The sequence below is a fragment of the Sturnus vulgaris genome, chromosome 26, assembly GCF_052056855.1.
Source record: "Sturnus vulgaris isolate bStuVul1 chromosome 26, bStuVul1.hap1, whole genome shotgun sequence".
NCBI classification, from domain to species: Eukaryota; Metazoa; Chordata; class Aves; order Passeriformes; family Sturnidae; genus Sturnus; species Sturnus vulgaris.
In genome coordinates this window covers 250,585-272,010 of record NC_142268.1, presented here as the reverse complement: position 1 = coordinate 272,010, position 21,426 = coordinate 250,585, and the positions used below count along the sequence as shown (strand labels likewise).

General features: G+C 65.5%; 2 protein-coding genes across 6 annotated transcripts in view; both read right to left on the bottom strand.

Moving 5' to 3' along the window:
* Positions 1 to 10,725, bottom strand: part of LOC148221175 (uncharacterized) — a 34,501-nt gene extending 23,776 nt beyond the window's left edge. The window contains exons 1-3 of one of the 5 annotated variants that reach the window (XM_088179041.1): positions 10,390 to 10,725; positions 9,583 to 9,643; positions 3,577 to 3,702 (exon numbers count right to left, since the gene is read on the bottom strand). In XM_088179041.1, coding sequence (XP_088035167.1) covers positions 3,577 to 3,702; positions 9,583 to 9,643; positions 10,390 to 10,576 — 374 coding nt within the window. In that variant the 5' untranslated portion in view covers positions 10,577 to 10,725. Of the gene's footprint in view, positions 1 to 325; positions 423 to 720; positions 962 to 2,599; positions 2,674 to 3,244; positions 3,283 to 3,576; positions 3,703 to 9,582; positions 9,644 to 10,389 lie in introns of those variants that run through there. The other 4 variants (XR_015808484.1, XR_015808481.1, XR_015808477.1 and 1 more) reach the window with 4 other exon arrangements.
* Positions 10,726 to 10,821: 96 nt separating this feature from the next.
* On the bottom strand, positions 10,822 to 20,081 carry MEF2B (myocyte enhancer factor 2B). The gene is made up of 9 exons (XM_088179039.1): positions 19,880 to 20,081; positions 14,645 to 14,724; positions 14,315 to 14,518; positions 14,110 to 14,241; positions 13,539 to 13,701; positions 12,400 to 12,545; positions 12,118 to 12,229; positions 11,943 to 12,027; positions 10,822 to 11,535 (listed from the first exon to the last, which is right to left on the bottom strand). Exons 2-9 carry the CDS (start codon positions 14,696 to 14,698, stop codon positions 11,220 to 11,222), a joined length of 1,212 nt encoding a protein of 403 aa, XP_088035165.1. The 5' UTR covers positions 14,699 to 14,724; positions 19,880 to 20,081; the 3' UTR covers positions 10,822 to 11,219.
* Between the last annotated feature and the right edge of the window lie 1,345 nt (positions 20,082 to 21,426).

Here is a 21,426-nt window from a genome sequence, read left to right as displayed (position 1 = left end):
ACCCACCCAGGTCTCGAGAAAACCGGGGGACACCGGAGCCCCCCGAGAGTTTTGTCCCAACAAGGCGGGACAGCAGGGACGGGCTCCGGTGCCTCGGAATGCGCCACAAGGAGCCCCGGTGCTCGCCCCAGAGCCCCCAAAAGGAGCCGGAGCCCCCAAAAGGAGCCGGAGCCCCCGCGGCCTGGGGGATGGCACAGGGCACGGATGTCACAGGGTGTCCCCACCCAGGGTCCGGCCCCGCACACAGGCCCAGGGAGCTGCGTGCTCGCCAGCCCCAAATTCGCCCCCAGCCCCAGCCCGGAGCCCACTCCCCCTCGATAATTACTGGAAATTATTGGAATTGCTGAGTCAGGAAGGTGGTTGGGCAAGGGATGGGTCCAGCCCGAAAGGGCCGCCCTGGGGGATCCCCCCGCGCTCTTCCTCCTCTTCCTCCTCTTCCTCCTCTTCCTCCCACATCCGCTCCCGGCAGCCGGGCCCTGCAAACCCGGCAGGAATCCCGCACCTGCCGCGGGTCGGGGCCGTGAATTTCCCTCGGGGGGATCACCCCGAGGCCCCCGGGGTGGCCCCGTCCCCACCGGGACTCCGCGGCAGCGGCGGGAGCTGCTCCCGGGGAGCTCCGGGAAACTCGGCCGAGCGGCTGCTCCGGAGCCCAAGGAGAACCGGGGAGAGGACGGGAGAGCCCCGGGAAGGGTCCCGGGAAGGGTCCCGGGGCGGGGGTACCTGCTCATCCCGCTGGGGCCGCTGCTGCCCGCGGTCGCCGTCGGCTCCGGGTCACCGCATCCTTCCCGGGGTGGCGGAGAGCGGAGGAGGCTCAGCCCGGGCCCGGGGACGGGGACGGGGATGGGGAAAGGGATGGGGATGGGGATGGACACCCCCGCCCGGTGCCGGTGCCGGTGCCTCTCCCGCTGCCCGGCGTCTCCGGGACTTGTCTCTAAAGTTGAGGCAGAGTCGGCGGCTCAGGTCTGGCTGGAGGGCGGGGGAGGGCGGGAGGAGGGACGGGGCGGCCGGCGGGGACAAAGCCCGAGTGGCGGGGCTGGGACAGCCGGGGCGTGGGGCCGGGGCAGGGGTCACCCCCTCGGGAGGGGCTGAGCCATTCGCCACGGCCGCCGCTGTCCCCGGGGGCCGCTCCGTCTGCTCGGCCCGGGTCCCCGTCCCCCCCCGGCCGCCGCCGCCCGCCGCAGCCGGCCCGCCCCGTCGGGGAGGCGGCGATGCCCCGGGGGTAACCCCGATGGGGCAGGGCGCTGTCGGAGCCGCCCCCCCGGCCCGGTCTGGGGTTAAACCCCCGTGCCCGGGGAGGAGGAGCGGCTGCGGGGCTGGGGGGCGGCTGGGGCCGCTCCTTCCCGTCGGGGCTGCGCTCAGGGGCGCTGCTTGCAAAGGGGAAATTTGGAAGATGCTCAGGAGCCGAGCGGGGCTCGAATCACCCCTTATCCCCGGTGTAACGGGGTCCCCCAGCGGGCCGGGTCTCGGCGGTGCCTCCCGGCCGAGTACAAACCCCCCTGGCCCGGCAGAGAGCGCGGCCACGGCTCGGAGGGGCAGCGCCCGGGGCCCAGGTCCGGCTCCACGTCCCCCCCGTGCGGTCACCCGGGGCCGCTCCCGCCGGCGCTGCCCGGTGCGGGGACCCCGCTCCGCTCTCCCGGGGCAGCACCGGCCGGGCCGGGGGGCACGGGGGCCTTTCCCCGGCTCCCACCCGCGGCCTCACCGGGAGCGCACCGAGGGGCACGGCCGTGACCCCGGGCACACCGGGGAGCACGCAGCGCTCGCCTGACCCCCGGTACAGCGCTCACACCCGCCCAGATGCCCGCACATCCCCGCACACGAAGCCACAGCCACGCAGGACCCCCGAATGTCCCCCCTGGTTGCCCCCAGCCTCCTCACATCCCCGGTTCCGCGGCCTGGCCTTGGCCCGGCGGGCACCGCAGACCTCCCGGGCCTCCTCACGGCACCTGGCTCCGGTGGAACGGGCGGAAAACGAAAAACACCATGCCGGTGCCCCGGGCATGGGCAGCGCCGGGCCGGCCCCGCTTCCAGCGGGCACCGGGAGCAGCGGCGGGGCCCGGTTCCCGCTCCCGGTGCTCCGAATTCGGGAGGGAAGCACAAACCCGACCGGGCCCCGGCTGCCCGCACCCGCCGTTTATATACCCACACCTCTACAGAGAATATATGGAATATATTTTATATATAGAATATATAGAATATATTCTTTATATGTTCTATATATTGAATATATAGAATATAGAGTATATAGAGAATATATGGAATATCCGCGCTGGAAGGCACAGCAGCAGCGCCTGCGGAAATGCCAACCCGCCAGCACCGGGGGCACCCCGGGAGCAGCTCGGCTCTCTGCCCCGCACCGGGCATCCCCAGGGATGGGCAGCCCTTGGTCGGAGCCCCCCAAAATGCCAGCGGCTGCCGCAGCATCGCGGGGAGCGAGCGGAGCCTCCTCCCGCCGCCACCGGGCACCGGGGCCCGGGCACCGGCCCCGCCGCTCTCCGTGGTGCTGAACGGGGCCGTGGGGGTCGTTCCTCCTCCGTCCTCCTCTCACCGAGCCGCCGCTAATTGATGATCATTATTTCGGCTGTTAATTGTTATCGTTTACCGTCCCCGCGGCTCCGGTGCTGCGAGCGGGGCGATGATGCCAGCGCGGTGCCAAAGGAGCGGATCGTGTCCCCGCGCGGCGCCGCTGCCCGCCGTCCTCCCCACGCTCCGCACCACGCGTGGGCCGAGCCGCTGCCGTCACCTCCCGAACCGGGGCTCCAAAATCCCGCCCTGACCGCCGGCGACACCGGCGGGTTCGGCCCCGCTGCCGTCCACAGCGCCCGGGCACCGGCGGTACCGGCCCCGCTAGAACCGGTGGGTCCCGCTGCCCACGGCCCGGCCCGAAGGGCAAAGCCCCAACAACGAGCGCGGCCCCGCAGCTCGGCCGAGGGAACGAACGAGAGCGGCGGAGCTTCTCCGGTGCGGGCCCGGCTCCGGGAGGGGCCGCTCCGGGCACCGGGGGTGCCGCTGGCAGCTCGCCCGCCGTTCCTGTCTCATCGCCCAGGGCCCCGCGGGCACGGCACAGGGCCCTGGGCAGGCCCGGCTCGCCCCCGCCGGTGGCCGGTGCCCGCTGCCCAGCGCTCGCCATCCCCGAGAGGCGCGGGGCCAGATTGGCATCGCCCGCACGGGGGAAGCGGCCGCCCCACGCGTGTCCCCGCCGGGGGCTGCCCGGGGCCCGCCCGGGCCCGTTCCTCCCGCCACTTACCCACTCGGTACCCGGTTCCCCGGCGGCTGCGGGGGCTGGTGCGGCCCCGGCGCCTTTGGTCCCCCCTTCTCCCCTCGCCCACACCCCGGTGTGAATCAAATACCTTCACTACAGCAGCCATGTTGGGCTCCGGTGCGAGCACGGCGCTCGCCGCAGGAACCGGCGGCCGCCTCGGCGGGGCTCGGCCGGGGGGCCCTCGCTTTCCCCCCGGAGCACCGGAGCCCGGCCGGGATCGGGGCCCTGTCCCGGCGCACCGGGCGAGGCCTCCGGGGGCCGCTCCGAAGTTGCCGCCGCTCCCCGGTAACGCCGCCAACTGCGGGTCCCGCACGCACCTGCCCCGCATCCCTCCGGTGTTACCGCGTCCCGGGGCTGCCGCTGGGGAGGACATGGGGGAGAGCCGCGGTTTCCTCCGCCTCGCCCGGGGTCCGGTGCCCGCCACGCCGCTCTGCCGTGCCCACCTGGGGAGGGAAAGAGAGAAGATGCGTCAGGAGGAGCCGCCGCCATCGCTCCAACTTGGAGCAACTTTCCCGGTGAGGCCGGCGGCGGGGGCGGGGGGTGGAGCCCCTGTCCGGTCAACCGGGGCCGGTGCCGCCGGCGGGCAAGGCGTGGAGCGCCCCATGAGCGGTGCCATCCGTGCCAGGGATGGGGACACCCACCCGCAGCCCAGGGCCGCGCTGGGACACGGCCTCGGCTGCCGTGGGACACTCTGGGTCTGGGGGCAGCCCCACGCCTGCTGCTTGCCCATCCGGCTGCCAGGCTGGACCAGCTGCCCCCTGCCGTGGCCACCGGAGCCTCCCCGGGCACCGCAGCCTGGCACCGGGCACCCCCCGCCTCTCCCCGGGCACCGGAGCCGCTCTCCCGGCCCGGCTCCGCTCCAAAGTGTATTTTTTCTGCTGTTTATTTCCCTCCCCCCTTTTACTCCCACCGAGATTATTTTTCCCCCCCCTTCGTCTTTTTCTTTTTCCTTTTCCCGCCTCATTTTTTTTTCTTTCCTCTATTTTTTTTTTTTTTTTAATCTCCCCCTCCTCGTTTGGCTCCAACGTCGCTGGGAATTATTTGCATTTAAAACACAACGACTCGTTTCCCTCCACGTCGCTTCGCAGCTCGATTCCACCAGCACGGGAGAGGCGGGGGAGCGAACCCAAGGAAAAGGGGACCCCAAACCCCCGGGAAAATTCCCCCGAATTCCTGCCCAGGTGAAAATATCGATGCGGGGGAAAACTAAGGATTTAACAGATTTAAAAAAATTTCTTCCCGCGGCCGCTGTCACCCAAAGGTGTTTGTGGCAACAAAGAGCGGGATGGCATTCGACGCTCGTATTTTTGGCCTAAATATTCGCAAAAATATTCCCCCAAAGCCCTGAGCGCTTTGCGAGAGATTGATGCGCCTCAAAACCATCACATCCTGCCCTGCAAAGTGCTTCCGAGGAAAATCTGATTTTCCATTTATCCCCCCCGCCCGCCGCCGCTGATCCCGCCGGAGAAGGCACAAAACTGCGAGCGAGGGGAAGGCACTGGGAATCAAACACCCATTCCCAGTTCAAACTGGGAGCAGAACGGTTTTCTCCCGTCCCTGAGCACGGCGGAGAATTCCCAGCTCGGGGAACAACGGCGTGGATTTCCCCGCCGTGCCCGCTCGGGCAGAGCCGGGCACGGGAGCACCCCCCAATACTTTTTTTAAAAGGGGAAAAATAGCAATAAACCGAGAGAATTAATTATTTTTTCTTCCTCTCCCAAGAAATGCCGAATTAAACCCCGGCCCTTTGCATGGGGATTTTTTTTCTTTGGGTTCTTTTTTTTTTTTTCTCCTTTTTTTTCCTTTTACAACGCAGGGATGGAAGGGGATGCCCACACAACCCCACACAGTACCCCCAACACCCCTTTCTCCCTGCTGCCTTTTCTTTTTTTTTTTTTTCTTTTTGACCCCAAATCATTCCCCCGCAAAATTAAAAAAAAATAAAATAAAAAAAAAATAGCTGCACACGCCGAAACTTCGCTCCGGCAGCCCCTTACCTCGGGCACCGGGCAGGGCAGGGCAGTCGGTCCGACCGTCCTCAGGGGCTATAAACCCCAGGGGTGGCTTTTGTGAGTTTGCCGGAGTTTCCCCGGGCCGTCCCCTTTTGTGTCCCATTGCCATCTAGAGGCCCCGATTAATTAATTTCACACCGAAGCTCGGGAGTAAAATTTTCCCACAAAACAAGTGACCGAGGAGATGTGAAACTCCAAAGAAAAGGAGTCAACATCAAGTTCAACAGCATGCGGGGAAAAGGCCGATTTCCATCACAATCGCGTCTGAGCGGGGGCCGGGCGGGGGGCGGCGGGCGGCGGCCCCCGCGCCCCCTCCGCGCGTTCCCAGGCTCGGAACAATCGCGCTCTGTTTGCCTCGCACATGCCGGCGTTTGGGCACGGAGGCTGCCTTGGGATAACAGGAATAATGAGGGGAGGGCGGCTCGGGGAGGGTGGGAAAGGGCGGCGGCGCTGGGGAGGGGGCGGGGGGGCGGCGGAGCCCAGCGCACCTGGGCGCTGCCCGGTACCGGCACCTGTTGAGCCGCGGGCCGGCGGAACCCGCTGGAGTTTGGTGGGAAAAGCCGCGACGGGCGACAGGGACAAAGGAGGGGTTCGGGGAGAACCCCAAAAATGCGAGGGGACAGCGCTGGCCCCCCGGAGGGGAGCCGGGGGACACTTTTCCCTAAGTTTGGTGTCGCCATCTCCGACACCGGCCACGCGTTTTTTTTTTTTTTTTTTCCCACAGTGCCGGAGGGCGGGGGGGAACCGGGGGGTGCGAGCCCCCGGGGGAACGGGGGGCGCGGGGGCCCGGGGGGCCCGGGGTGGCCGAGGCGGTGGTGGACGTGTCCTGCAACCCAAGCAGCCTCGGCTCCGCCGGGCATTGTCCCCACGGAGCCCGTGGCCATTGTTCCCGGCGCTGCGGGAGCCGGAGGGAGGGCAGCTTTCCACGCCTCGTCCTTCCCCCCATCCCCAACCTCGCACTCCGCCATCTCAGCCCCCACCCCGACATTCGCACCGGGGACCCTGATCCGGGATAGGGAGGGTAAAGAACACCCCACCCACCCCCCCTCCGAAAATAATAAATAAAATATATATATATATATATATATAAGGCGAGAAAAGGGGAGGCGCGGGGTTGCCCCCTCTCAGACTTCCTCCAAGTTGGGAGAAGCGGGAGGAGTGGGGGGAGAGCGGGGCGGCCGCCGGTGCCCGCCCAGCCCTGCCCCTCCGGCAGCACCGGCGGCACCGGAGCCGGGAGTTCAGTGCGGGGCAAAGGAGAGAGAGAGAGAGAGAGAGAGAGAAAGGAGGAGGGAAAAAAAAAAAAAAAAAAAAGGCGGCGAAAAATTAAAAAAAAAAAAAAAAATGAAGGGAGCGGGGAGGGGATTATTTACCTCCCTCCGCACCTCTGCATCCATTAATGACTTAGCGGGAGCCGCCGGGACACCGGCAACCTCCGGGCCGCGGGGCTGTGCGGAGGGACCGGAGCCCGGAGCCCCGGGGCCAATCCAGGCGCTGCGGCTCCCGGAGAGCCCCGGCCGGGCTGCGGGAAGCGGAGCTCCCCCGATCACGTTGTCTTTACGTGGGGTTAAACAGGGAACGTCTACCCGGGGGGTTTGAACGGCGAGAAACCCCCCGAGCGCACCGGGCAGCCCCGGCCGGCGCTACCGGGGATGAGATTCCACCGAGGAGGGAGGGAAGGAGGGAGGGAGGGAGGGGGTGGATTCCGCCCAAACATCCATTTTGTCCCTTTTGGAAATGGAGATGGGAGAGAGGAGGGGAAAAAAAATGCGTCTTTTTTTTTTTTTTTTTTTTTTTTTTTTTTTTTTCCTTGCTTTCTCCATATTTTACTACGTAAGGAATGACGTCCTCGCGTCGGGAGCGGGATAGGTTAGCCCGGAGCTTGGGGAGGGAGGGGGGCAGGAAAAACCAGGTTTGAAGGGGGGGGGGGGGAGGGTCGCGGGGGCGGGGGGCGGCTCTGGCAGCAGCAGAACCTAAAAATAACGAGGATTTTATTATTAAAAAAAAAAAGAGATATTATAATAATAATACTAGTAATAATAATAATAATAACAGTAATCCCGCTGACCCCTCCGATGAGGCCCTACTCGGGTACCGGGGACCCCACCTCGCCTTCCCCGGGGACTCTCGGGATTTGGGGCACCCCACGGGGGGCGGAGGGAGGGCTGGGGGCTCCCCCTGCCCTTTCCCCCCCATCCCGGGGCTGGGGAAGGCGCTCCCCTTCCCGCGGCCGCTGCGGGATGATTGCGTGGAGACGAAGCCGAAATTGGCTATTTTTAAATTTAATTCGACCCCAAATCCCTCACTGCTCCGCGGGTTAACATCTCCAAGCTCCAGGGAAGCGGCCGGGAGTGAATTCCCACCTTCCCCCGCTCCTCCGGGCACACCGGGATTTTGGGAGGGCTAAAAAAAAAATCAAAAAAAAACCAAAAAACCAAACCGGGGTCTCCGCGCAGCTCCCGAGGGGGGGTTGCACCCCAAATTCAACCCCGGGGAGGGGGGGACACCCAAGGACAGCCAAGCCCTTGCAGACCCTGAGCCCCCGAGCGGGGCCGGGCCTGGCTCCAGCCCCCGGAGCCATCGGGATGCGCCGAACCGGGACCGCGCCGGTGCCGCTGCCGGTGCCGGTTCCGCCTCGGTGCCCTCCCAAGCCCAGCCCGCCCCGGGCACGAGCAGCCCCCGGTTCGGTGCTGCCGGGGAAGCCCCGGGCTCCGCGCTGTGCCCTAATGAGCTCCGCTTATTCATTTCCTCATTAACGAATATTTCTCGCGGCCGAGCCGGCGCGCACCGGGACGCGCGTCCCCGGTTGCCCACGGCCCGTCCCGTCCAACCGGGGCTTGCCGGGGGCTCGGCCGGTCCCTGCCGGCTCCGGGAGAAGCAGCAGGCCTGGTCTGTGCGTCGGACACCCCAAATTTTGCGGCCAGTCTCGGAATTACCGTGCCCGATGCTGCGGTGCGACCGCCGCCCTCGGTGGCCCTGGAGACCCCCGGGTTGCCCCGGGGCTTTCCCCGGTAAAAGGCGATTGAACCGGGCCCGGCTCCTCCAACCGGCCGCTACCGGCGAACCCGCTGCCCCCCACCCCCGACGGCCAGGGTTTAGGGGAATGGGTGGCGTATTTTGGCTCCTTGATGGAGTTTTGATCAAAAATTCATTAAGAGGCGCTCGGCGCAGCGCCATGAATATTTCAGGGCTTTTGCAAAACAACAAAGTGGGTGTTTGGGGGGAGGATGCACCGGGGAGAGGCAGCCCCCGGTGCCCGTCTCGGCCCCGCTTTGAGGACGCCAGGAGGGAGCGGCCACCTCCGTTCCGTCGGGGTCGCCGTCGTGGCCACCGCTCGCCCGCAGCCCCGGGGTTCGCTGCCGCCCCGGTACAAGGCGTGAAACGGCCCCGGTTGTTCCGAGACCGGTCCCGGTTGGAGAGGGCGACCCTGCAGGGACACGCAGCTCCTGCCCCCGGGGCTACCGTGACAATCTGGAGTGGCCCCGGCCCTGTCCGGGCCGGTCCCTGCGCTCCCCAGCTCGGGCAGAGCTGAGCGCTGGCGGCAGCTGGGGGGACCCCATGGCCGGCCAGGATGTCCCCTCGGAACGGGGACAAGGGGGACAGGGGCTGCTCTGGGCAGGAAAAAACCTCTTAAAAATCCCCCTCTGCCAGCCAGGGAGCACCCAGCTGGAAATGTCCCCCGTGCCCAAATTGGGGTGCGGATCCTCCCGGGCACAGGGAGCGGCGCCGGCTCCGAGCGGAGACAAAGCCCCGGCGGCTCCTGTGGAGCTCAGCACCCCCCGGAGCAGCGCAGCCCCCCCGGCTGGGCCTGCAGGTAACTGGGATTTACTGGGGCACCTCCCGGGCTACCTGGGAGCGCCAGAGGTGGCCACGCTGGGCCACGGGGAGGGGGGGGGGGCAGCAGCTTTGTCACTTCCCAGCGTCACCCCGAGCACCCTGGGGGTCCCTGGGTGCCACTTTTTGGGGCATCTCCCCCCCCGTCCTCCCCCGCGCTGGGGACAGCGGGCAGCGAACTTGGGGACAGCGGGACACAAGGGCCTCTCTGAGGGGACCAGAGCGGGGCTGGGGACACCCCAGGGCACCTCCCGAGCCCAGTTTGGGGCTGGTGTCGCAATGGGCGGTACTGGACCTGCAGGCAGGGGTGGCATGTGCAGCTCCAGCAGCTCCCGGCGCTCCCGCCGCTGCCCTCCCGGTGCCGCCGGCCCTTCCCGTGTCCCGGGGCTGGGATGTGACGAGTCCTTGTGTCCCCCCCCCCACTTCTTGTCGCCACCGCCACCCCACCCCGGCAGCCCCCAGCCCCTCCCCGGGGCTCACCTCGCCCTGACATTTCCTGGCGCTCCTTCCATGCCAGCGGGTTGCCATAGCAAATCTAAATCTTACAAACAAAACGAGGGGGAAGAAAAAGCCCTGATTAGCATATATTCAAATGAGCCGTGCAATAATGCAAACCATAAATCATGCAGTCATTGCTATTCAATCAGAGTCTCTTACCCCAGCCCCCACTCTGGCACTCGCTGCCTCGCCTCCTCTCGCCAGCCCGGTCCCAAAGGTGGCCCTGGAGGGGACCTGCCACCCTTTAGGGAGTGGGGGGTGGTGGCCCTGGGCCCAGCCCGGCTCGCCACAGCCCCTAATCCCGCCTGGTATTTGTGGCGCTCTATTAAACCGGGCAAACTCTTCCCAGGATTAATCTCCCGCCCAGGTTTTAATCTCGGGGCTCTAATCCCCCCCTCCCCAGCCGAGGGAAGGGGCCCAGCTCGGCTCTGGAGGGTGTGGGGGTCCCCCAGCCCTGCCTGAGCCCGACCTGGGGGTGCCCAAGCCGTGCTGGGGGGGGACCTAAACCCCCCAAAACGTCCAAAATCACGTCTGTGAGGTGATGGCGCCGCAGGAGCCTGGTGTCGCCTCCTTGTCACCTCCCAGCAGAGCGGCCCTGGCTGTGACCGTGCCTGTGGCCGTGTCCAGCACATCACAGACCCCAGGGGATGCTCCCCCACCCCAAAAAGCGGCAGGACCCCCGACCCCAGGCCAACCCTGAGCTAAAACAGGCTCAGCTCAGCTGGGCCGGGCCTTAAACCCCACCTTGCCCCCCAAATCCCGATTTTAAGGGGTTTTTCTTTCTCCTACCTGTTCCGAGACCCCTCCGAGAGGTTTTCTTGGGGTCACCAAGGGGTGGGAGCAGCACGGCTGAACCCCAAAGACCTGAGCAGACCAGGGGTGACCCGGCTGGCCAGGGACCCCCGAGAGGCGGCTCCGAGCCTGGGGGACACGCGGGGGGGACACAGCGACGCTGAGCCCGCGGGGGCGTGGGCATGTGCCCCCCTTGGGGACATTAACGCCGTGCCACCCCAAACGGGGCTGCCTGGGCCCAAAAATCCCACAGAGACACCTCGAGACCCGCAGCTCTTTATTGGTGCGAAGATAATAAATAGAAAAGAGCCCCTGGCTGGGGGGCTCAGCACTCCCCACCCCGCCTGTCCCCTGTCCCCTCCGCTGTCCCCTGGCCCCTCCGCTGTCCCCTGGCCCCCTGGGCCGCGGGACGAAGGCTTGGAGCCGCTGCCGGTGCTCTCAGTCCTGCTGCCACCGCGTGGCACTTCCCAGCCACTCCCGCTGGCTCGGGGACACGCTGGTGGCGCGGGGACAGGCGCAAGGACGGGCAGGGACAGTGTCCAAACGCCACCGGACAGGACACGGCGACAGCGCTGGGCTCCTGGCCTCGCAGGGGGTGGCGAGCAGAGCTGCAAGGAGGGGACTTGGTGACATTTGGGGGCTCCAGGGAGGGGGGTCTCGAGGAGCTGCATCCCCAGCGTAGGGGACAGTGACCCTGCAGGTAGCCCGGTGTCACCGCTGGTCGCCACGGCCGCACGGGGGGGGTGGGGGGGGCTGAGGGTGGGGAAGAAGCGGGGGGCTGCTCCCCCAAGCAGGGTTTCCCCCCTCCCCGCACCCCTCCGGCCTCGCTATCTCTGCCAAACGTCCACGGGCTGTCCCCTCCTCATGGGGACAGGGACCCTCTGCTCGTCCGGCAGCGGCCGCGGTGGCCCCAGCGCGTAGGGAGGGAAGCCCTTGGCGAAGTCATCGCGGGGCTGGAGGTCTCCGGGGGCTCGGGGGGCTTCGCTGAGGGACGCCAGGCTGGTCAGGGAGGGCTGGGGGGTGCCCGGGGGACAACCCAGCCCCGGTGACACCCGCTCCGATTTGATGCTGATGGCCTGGTGCTGCGGGGACGCGCCGGGGACAGCGGGCGGCTCCTCCGCGGGGACGATCCGGCTGCTGGCCCTGGGGCGAGACGGGAGGGGGCTGAGGGAGTGACACCCCCGGGTGTCCCCCTTTTTCCCCCTAGAGGGGTTGAGATCGCCCTAAATTCCTGTCCTGGACTGGTTGTGGCCCAATTGGGCACTCCACGAGACTGGAGTGTCACTGGGTGGGGGACACGGGGACAAGATCCATGGGGGAATCCGGCTGGAAATAAACTGGGGGTACTGCGGGGGTGACCCCCGAGACCACCCTGGTGCCTCGGTGCCAGCGGTGCCCATGGCTGGGAGGTGACGCCCGTGGGTGCAGCAGAATGGGCTCATCCCCCCCTGTCCTCACCCCAGGGCCACCCCTGTCCTCATCTCAGCGCTGCCATGTCACCCCTGCCCTGTCCCCATCCCTGTCCCCACCCCTGTCCCCCCTGTCCTCACCCCAGCGCTGCCATGTCCCGGGCGTTCCCCCACGCCGGGGGCTGCAGGAAGCCGGGGGGCGGCGGGACCTCGCCAGCCCCAAAATCTGCGGGGTGGGAAGGGACACGTCAGTGAGCGGGGAGGGTGACAAAGGGAGGGGACAGCGCTGTGGCAAGGCTGAGGGACCGGGACTCACCCGCTTGGGCCGGGCTGAGGAAGGGGAAGCCGGCGAGGCCGTGGCTCGGGAGGCCGGAGCTGCCCGGGCTGAGCACGGGGCTCAGGGTCTGCAGGGCGGGGTACAGCGGCCGCTGCGGGAAACGGGGGGACCCCAATAAATTTTGTGCCCCAAAACTCCCGGGGGACCCCTCCCTGTGCTGCCTCCCCCCTCCCAGCAAAGCCCCGGAGGAAGGGGCGGAAGGGACGAGCGGGATTTGGGGAGGGGACACCCCAAGTGTGGCTTTGGGGACAGCAGACTCACCGCTGCGCTGCCACCGCTCCGGCCGCTCGCCACGCTGCCCTGGGACTCGCCACGCCGGCCCTCGGCCCCCAGGAACAGCGGCGGCGGCGTCTTGGTGGCCAGGGCGCGGCTCAGGCTGGCGGCAGGGAACAGGGGATAGCTGAGACCTGGGGGACAGACGGACAGGAGGACGCACGGATGATGCTCGGGGGGTTCCCCGTGGCGACGGCCGCGGTGGCCGCGGTGGCCCCGGAGCCGTGGGCAGCCGTGTGTGCCTGCACGGTGCCGCGCTCCGGCAAAGCCACTTCCTCCATGGGCCACCTGGGCTGCGACAGGAGGTGACACGTCGAGGCAGCGCCTGGATGTGGCTCTGGGGCCACAAAAGGGCGACAGGGGCTGCAAACCCCCCCTGGCCGGACCCTGCTGGGGTTTGGGGGGGCTGGGATGTCCCGTGGGAATGTCCTGAGGCCACCACGCTGTCCCCACCCCGGGATTTGGGATGCTGCCTGTCCCCATCCCGTGCCACCTCCCACCCACCCGGGGGGTTTCCACTCATCAAGCCCCGCGTTTTTTGGGGTTTCCACTCATCAAGCCCCGCGTTTTCTGGGGTTTCCAGCTGCTTTCCTGTCACCTCCCGGGATGGGCTGTGCCACACGGGAGGGACCTGCGGGCACAGGGTGAGGGGACAGCTGGGGACCGGGTGCTGGCAGGGCACAGGAAGCAGCTGGAGGGAGATCGGGGCCGGTGTTTCCACAGCTGCGGCACCGCTCCTGCCCACGCAGCCGCCCCGGCCCCGCTCCCGGTAAATCCCCGGGAGAGGAGCTTTGCATGCGGGGCCGGGCCGGGAAAATCCCCGCGGGGCCGCGGGGTTCGGGTGCTCGTGATGGGGACGGGGTGGCCACGGAAGGGTGGCCATGGAAGGGACAGGGTGGCCATGGAAGGGACAGGGTGGCCGTGGAGGGGATGGGTTGGCCATGGAAGGGACAAGGTGGCCATGGAAGGGACAGAATGGCCATGGACAGGACAGGGTACCCATGGAAGGGACAAGGTGGCCATGGAGGGGACAAGGTGGCCATGGAGGGGACAGGACACCCATGGCAGGGTCCCTTTCCCTTGTCCCCACACCCCGCAGCGTCCCCAGGTGAGGGGCCCGAGCCTACCTGGGGGCAGTGGCCCTGGGGACCGTCCTGGTGGCTTTGGAGGCGCGGGTCTGAAGGCAGGAGAGCGGCCCTGGGCCTGCGGGGAGCTGCTGGCACTGCCCAGGGAGCTGTCGGTGCCCGGGGGCGAGCTGCCATAGGCGGCCTCGGGCAGAGGCACGGGGCTCTGGGGGGACACACAGGGGTCAGGGACAGCGACCTCGGGGCCTTTGGGGACCCTTGGGGACACACAGGGGTCAGGGACAGGGACAGGGAGAGGCCAGGGAGGGGGTAGGGACACTTGGGGACACTTCGGCCTCTTCAGGGCAAAGCAGAGATCAAGGACAAGGAGTGGACAGGGACCCTCGGGACCCTTCAGGACAAGGACAGGGATGGGATGGGGACACTTGGGGACCCTCGGGACCCTTCAGGACAAGGACAGGGATGGGATGGGGACACCTTGGGGACCCTCGGGACCCTTCAGGACAATGACAGGGATGGGATGGGGACACTTGGGGACCCTCGGGACCCTTCAGGACAATGACAGGGATGGGATGGGGACACCTTGGGGACCCTCACCCCACCAACAACTCACATAAAACCGGGGCCGCGCCAGCGACAGATCCACTCCCTCCCCGATCCTTCTCCCCCTGTCCCCGGGCGGCTCCGGCCCCTCCTCCAGCTCCAGCTCGTGGCTCTCCAGCCCCAGCCCTTTGCGTTTCAGCGTCTGCGGGGGAGGTGACAATGAGCGGGTCCCTGCGGCCACCGCCGGGGCCCCGGGGGCCACCCCCGGCCGCTACCTCGAGGATGTCGGAGTTGGTGCGGCTCTCGTGGGGCTCGCTGTACTCGGTGTACTTGAGCAGCACCTTGTCCATGTCGGTGCTGGCGTACTGGAACAGGCGGTTGGTGCTGTTGAAGATGATCAGGGCGATCTCGCAGTCGCACAGCACGCTCAGCTCGTACGCCTTCTTCATCAGCCCGAATTTCCGCTTGGTGAAGGTCACCTACGGCGAGGACGGGCGTGAAACACCCCCAAAACCAGCCCTGAGTTGCCCGAAAATTTATCCCCAAGGGGTGCTGCTGCAGGGTGGTTTCGTCTCTCTTCTTTTTTGTCCCTGAGCAGCCCCTACCTGCCGGTTCCGCTGATCCAAAATGCGGCTGATCTGGATTTTTTTCCGGCCCATTTTCGCCTCCTCTGCTGGGTTTGGGGCTGGAAGAGAGCGAGAAACTCCTGAGCCCCACAGCCCTCGGGACCGGCCCCAGCAACGCCAAAAATAAATTTGGCTGCTGAAAAAAAATCAATTTTCGGAGGAAGTTCGGTCATTTCTTCTTCCGTGAAGATGGTGGCCAAGCGCAAAATGGGGGGAAAACGGGAAATTCTGCTGGGTTAGAGGGGGAAAAATCCCCTTGGCCTTGCCCAGCCATCCCAATCCAAATCCCCGGGGCACCCCCGAGCACCTTTGGGTGTCGTTTGGAAAGCGGCGCTGCCGTGATCCCAAATCCTTTCAGCGGGATTTTGGGATCAGAGTTTTCATCCCAAATCCTTTCAGCGGGATTTTGGGGTCAGAGTTTTCATCCCAAACGCAGGGGGCGGCTCCGAGGCTGCTCCTGAATCTGCTCCGTGGGATGAGGAGGGCGTTTAAAAGAGGGCAGGGCTGGCCAGCGGGGAGGGTCCCTCAAACAAAAGGGTTGGTTTTAAGTTCAAATTTGGGGATTTTTTTTTTAAATTTTAATTTTTTTTTTTTTTTTCAAGCTCCAGCAGACTAAATTTGACCTCTGCCACTCACAGGCCAGGAAGTGGCTGCACGAGGAGACAGCAAAGTGAAACCACCCACCCACTCCTTGGGCCCCTGAGCCGGAGCCGGGCAGGACACGGGGCTGGGGACCCCCCTGTGCCACCCCCTCCGAGCCTGGGACACCCCCCTGCTGTCACCCCCACAAAATTCCTGCTGCTCTGTCACCCCCACAGCAAACCCACCCCAAAATCCCCGAATGGGGCAGAAGCGTGAGTGGCACCGAGATGTCCCCAGCGGGACCCTGATGTGGGGACAGGCCCGGCCTGGCTTTGTCCCTGCTGTCCCCAAACCACGAAAAGGAGGCAGGAGCGGGGCTGGGGTGGCAGCTCGGTGTTGGGATAATTTTGGGACCCCCCAGCTCGGCCAGCAGCCCCCCCCAGTGCCAGGCTGGGTGCCAGGGGTGCAGTTGGGGACCCTTGGGTGCCCTGATGCCCCTGGCGTGTCCCCCTTCCCCCTCTCGAGCACGTTGCCATTTTACCATCGTGCTCGGCTGCTATTTTTAGCTGATCAAAACTAATTTTAATTTATGGAAGGAAATTGCGCTGCCGTTCCCACGGCCCCGCTGCCACCCTGTGTCCCCAGGCCCACGCACGACCCCCCCCCCTCCCCCCGAGGGTGCCCAGACCACCCCGGCCCTGCCGGAAAGGGCTGAGAATTCCCAGGTGGAAAAGCCGAGGTTTTCCCATTCCCAACCATCCCTGGGACGGCTCCTCCCGGCTCCGACACCTGCGGCGCCCCCTGGGCACATCCCGGGGGTCCAAAACCCAAAATGTTGGATTTGGGGGTTGGGATGTTTGGGGTAGGGGATGCTGGCCCGGCTGAGACCCCAATGTGTCCCCACAGAACCTGGGGGGATTTTTGGGGCTCTGGAGTTGGGGATGGAGGGAGGGAAGGATGGATTGGATCCATGGACAGATCCACGGATCCATAGAAGGATGGATGGATGGATGGATGGATGGATGGATGGATGGATGGATGGATGGATGATGGATCCATGGATGGATCTACAGATGGATCCACGGATCCATGGGTGCGTCCCCCACCTGCAGCAGGGACATGAAATAATTCCAAGGATTTACTCGGGGACAACCCCCCACAGACCCTTGGATGTCGTGGTACCTCAGTGCCCCACGGGGTGATGGCCAGGGGGTTCTGGAAGGTTCCAGCACCCACAAGACGATGCTGAGAAGGTCCTGGAAGGGAGGAGAGGGAGTCCAGAGGAAGCAGAGCCGCATCGCCATCGATGCCGAGGATCCAGGGGATGCAGGGACCCTCCAGGACGGGGCTCTCGGCGCCGGCAGAAGCGCCCGGGGCCGTTCCCTTCCTCAGCCCCCGCTGCTCACGGCTCCGCTCCCCCCGCAGCCCCGGGGCCACCAGAGCTGCCAGCAGAGCTGAGGTGGCACCAGGAAGGCGCCACTCGGTGTCACCTCCGGGCAGGTGTGAAGGGCTGGGAGGGGACGGGGGATTTTCCTTCTTTCCGTGGTCAGGTGATCACGGGCATTGTCACCTCCAGGGACATTGTGGCCTCCAGCCAGGTGACACCTCCAGGGCAGGATGGAACCCGGTTCCAGGCTCGTGGAGCCCGGAGCCGCTCCTGGCCTTGTCCCCACCACGGGGACACGCTGGATGTCCCCTGAGCAGCGGCACCCCAGCAAACCCCCGCGCTCCCGAGGTTCCAAACCTTCCAGACTGGAGATTTTTCCCCTCTCCCTGCTCCGGGAGAGGCTCCGCCGCCTCCCACGGCTGCTTATCTTTAGCACCGGGGTTGGGATCGCTCCCACCTCATCCCAAACAATCCCAGTGGGATCCAGCGCCCACAGCGGGGTCTCACCGCCACCCCCCGGTTGGGATCGGGTTTATAATCAACCCTCCCGGATCCTCTGAGCATTTCGGGGGTGAAAATTCCTAATTTCAGCTCCTAATTAATGAGCTGAGACCAAGCGAATCCCAGGAGAGCCGCGTGTTTTTCCGTGAGCCGGTGTGGGATTCCCGGCACCACAGCGCTGCCTCCAACACCCCCTGGATGATCCCAGAAATCTGAAATCCACCGGATTTACCCTAAAAATCCAAGCAGGTGGGGTATGAAAGGAAAAAGCTGCTCCAGAGTTTGAGCGCTCCCCAAGTCAGAGGCTCGGGGGTCCCCAGGGATTTATCCTCCCTTGGGCACAGAAAGTGGAGGAAAAGGGTTTTTTTACCAAATTATGGAGGATTTGCTGCCAATTTGGGAGCTGGGGGTGATTGGGCAGGACTAGGAGGGGAATGATTATCAAATACCCGCTGGTGGCACCTGGCAGCTCCCAAAAAGCGTTTTGGTGGAGGAAAACAACGATGAAAGCGAGGAGAAAGAGTTTCCATCCCGTCTTTTACAGCGAGGGAGGGGGAAAATCTGAGCCAGGAGCAGCGAAATCCTCCAGGAGGGCGGGGATGGTGCGAGGACCGGATTGAAAACGAGGATTTAAAACGGGGATTTTAAACGGGGATTTAAGGAGCGCTGGACACGAAGCGCTGGGAGCAGAGGGACGAATCCAATCCTGGATTGGAGGTTTTGGATCCCGGAGATCCCCCGGGAACGGCTGAGCTGGTGCGAGCAGCATCCCGAGCCCCGGCACGGGGAAAAGTCAAAGTTGAGCGCGGAGTTTGTGCCGGGCCCTTCTGCTTTTTATAGGTTGTTTAAACAAGAGACCAGTACAAACCAGCGCGGGGCTGGCAGCGCTGGGTGGGGACTGGCGAGGCAGGGGGAGCCAGCTGGGAAGTAGGGGAAAGGTGGGGAGGGATTTTTGGGACCACCACGACCTCGCAAAGATCACCCGGCAGCCACAAAGCCCCTCAGGCTCAGGGGGGCAGTGCCACCCTCCAGCCCCGCTGTCACCTCGCCGTCGCCGTCACCTCGTGGGTGACACAGAGCGAAAGTCCCGAGCGCTGCCACGGCCCGGTGCCGATGGGCGGGGGCTTTTCGGTTCCAAAATGAGTGTGTGGAAGGAGGAAGGATTGAATTGAGCCCCCCCCAAAAAAACCAAAAAACCAGGCGGCTCAGGAGGATGAATGGACACAGGGACCCCCCGGAGCACGGCTGGGGCTCGGTGGATGCCACATCCAAGGAAGGAACTCGCGATTCCCGGGGGATTGGGCTGCCCCAGGCCGCAGCTGGGAATGAATTTGGGAAGTGGAGCCCAGTTGGTGCTGGGGGTACTCGGGGCTGACCTCGGCCCGGCCCCGTGGCTTTAGGGCTGCCTGGCTCACCGGCCTGGTTTGCTCCTGATAATCCTGCTGGGATTTTGGGGAAGAGGAGGGAAATTCAAGGGGTTTAAATTGACCTAATTTCTTCCCCAAATCCTTCTGGGTACCCCCCACTGCAGCGTGCCAGGCTTTCCAGCCCTCTCACTGCTGGGATGACCCAGCAGGATCCCAAAGTTCCCCAAAGTTTCCCAAACCCACTTTTTTTTGGGATGTCATGGCCGCTCTGGGCTTGGAGGTGACCGGGAACGTTTGAGATCCTAACGCAGACCTGAGGCCTGTGCCCACCTCCCTCCTTCCCGACCCCCACACCTCCCCACACGTCACACTGACGTGTCCAGCTGGCAGCGGGGACAGGGAACAGGGCCAGGACCGGCACGTCCGGATGGGTCACCCACGCTCCTTTCCCAGCCGATGTCCCCAGGGGTGCCCACGGGGGTCCCCTGGGGGGCACAGCCCATGGTCCCGTCCCTGCTTTCCCGCTCATCCCGAGCTTCCACGGGAATTCATTCCCTGGGAAACGCCAGAGCCGGCAGCGCTGGGAACGTGAAAAGAGAAAAAACGCCGAGGATGGGGACAGGGACAGGGACAGGCTGGCAGTGGGCTGTGCCGGGCAGGAGGATCTGGCAGAGGATCCTCTACGGGTGACAGGGGGACCCAGGTGCACTGGGACAGCCTGGAGATGTCACAGGAGGTGCCACCACCCTGGAGATGTCCCTGGCAGGAGTCGTGGCCGTGTCCCGTCCCCTCCTGGGAGGGGGAAGGAACCGAGCTGCCAGCAGCACGTGCCGGGACAGCCAGGCCGCTGTGCCACCCCAGCGAGGCGACAATGCCATCGGGGTGGCGGTCCCCGCTGTCACTATAACCACGTCGGGCCGACAGCCGTGCCTCAGTTTCCCCCCTGCGCCCTGAGCTCAGCCCCAGCCCCCAAGGGCCGCGGTGGCCCCGGGGGGTGGCGGCGGGGCCGGGACAGGGCGGCTGCCACCCAGGCTGCACTTTTGGGTTAAACCCGGGCGTTCCTCCCTGCACAGACACGAGTAAAAATAACCGCCCCGAGCTCGGCGCAAACCACAGGCTTTTTATAGCCCGCCATCCCGAGACGGCGGGGCGGGGGCCGGGGCTCCGCCGTGCCCAGAGCAGCCCGCCGGGCGCCGGCCCGGCCGCACCGGCCCCTCCCCGGGCCGGCCCCGCTCCCCCTGCCCGGGCGCCCCGACGGAGCGGACGGAGCACAGACAGAGCGGAGAGCGCCCGTGCCGTCTGTCATTGTCCCCCGGGCCCGGTGCCGCTCACACCGGAGCGCGGTCGCCGACCCGGGAGCCGCCGCGGGACACGCACCTGGACAGCGGCAATTCCTCCTCCTCTTCCTCCTCCTCCTCCCAGCTCGGCCGCGGCTGCCCGGAGCTGCAGCGGAGCCGGGGAGGCCCCGGGGCTGATCCCGGTGCTGATCCCGGTGCCGGTGCCGGTGTCGGTGCCGGTCCCGTTCGTGTCCCCGCAGCGCGCGCTGCCGCCGCCTGCCCGAGCAGCGCCGGTGACATTTGCATAACCCCGCCCATCCCGCACGGAGATTTGCATACAGCAGCCGGGCTGCTCTGCCATTGGATAAAGGGGGACGTTATTTGCATAGCCACACCCCTGACTGGGTGATGGGTGTGGCGAAGGGAAGGGGGCGTGGCCTGAGGGTTTCGGGGATGGGGACCTTTGCGGGTTTGGGGGTCGGGATTGGGGGAATTTCGGGGGGATTTTGGAAAATTGGGTTGGGGGCGGCGCTGGAGGGATGTGGGGGAGGATTGAATTGGGCAGGGAAGAGCGTGGATGAGTTTGTGGGAATGTGGGGGGCAGGAATTGGGGTGAGGCTGGGGGGCTCAGGGGAATTGGAGGGGATGAGTTTGTGGGAATGTGGGGGCTGGGATGGGGGTGAGGATGAGGAGGTTGAGGGGCTGGGATGGGGGATTTGGAGGGGAGGGCATGGATGAGTTTGTGGGAATTTGGGGCCCTGGGATGGGGTGAAGTTTGGGCGGTCCCGGGGGATGTTGAGCCCTCGCTCTGGGGTTCAGGCCGGGCTGAGATGAAGCTTTTGGGGCGCAGTTTCCGCACCAGGCTCTGGGTTTGGTTCATGACAGATCCATTTCAGATTTCAGGGGACCCCCCCCAGCCCCTTCAGCCGCAGGGTTTGGGGGTGTCACTGCCGAGGTCCCCAATGTCACCGAGGGCTCAACAAAACCCCTTCAGCTCCAAACGGGGACACCCAAGGCACCCGCTTATTTTTAATTCATTTTATATTTTTATAAATGCAGTGACCGCCCTGGGGGAGGGCTCTCTTCTCCCTCCTCCTGTCCCAGCCTGTCCCCGTGTCCCCAGTGGTGACAGTGCCACACGGAGGCCGTGAGGAACCCCGGGGACACCGAGAGAAACCCCAACACCTCCGTGCCACCCTCCCGGCCCTGGCAGCACCTGGGACATTCCCGAGCTGCCATTCCCTGTCCCCAGCGCCAGCCCGGGGAAGGTGACGGGAACGCGAGGGTGAGGAGCAGGGAGCAGAGGAGCGTGTGAAGATGCCCCAAAGTGACTTTGGAGGACAAAAAGGGGGCAGATGCTGCCGGTGACAGATCCTGGGGCTGAGGGCAGGGAATAGCGCAGTTGGAAGTCGGAATTCCCGGCGGGAATGCGCGGAGGAGCCGGGATGAGGATTTGCTTTTCTCCAGAGGGAGCAGAACTTGAGCTCGGGGGATGCTCTGACCCCAAAACCAGCGCAGCCCGTGCCCGGTTCTGGGGTGAGCTCTGCCCTGATGGGGACACGCTGTGCAGCCACAGGGGTGACCAGGACACCGTGCGGGGGATCCTGACCCTCCCGGCCCCTCGGGAAGGTGCCGGGATTCCCGGGA

Excerpts from the sequence above, each read along its gene's own strand:
- MEF2B (XM_088179039.1), bottom strand. The coding sequence starts at position 14,698 with ATGGGCCGGAAAAAAATCCAGATCAGCCGCATTTTGGATCAGCGGAAC. Across the intron at positions 12,230-12,399 it reads GGAGCGGTGGCAGCGCAGCG|CGGCCGCTGTACCCCGCCCT; the intron begins GTGAGTCTGCTG and ends CGTTTCCCGCAG. Across the intron at positions 11,536-11,942 it reads CGGGACATGGCAGCGCTGGG|GGCCAGCAGCCGGATCGTCC; the intron begins GTGAGGACAGGG and ends GTCTCGCCCCAG.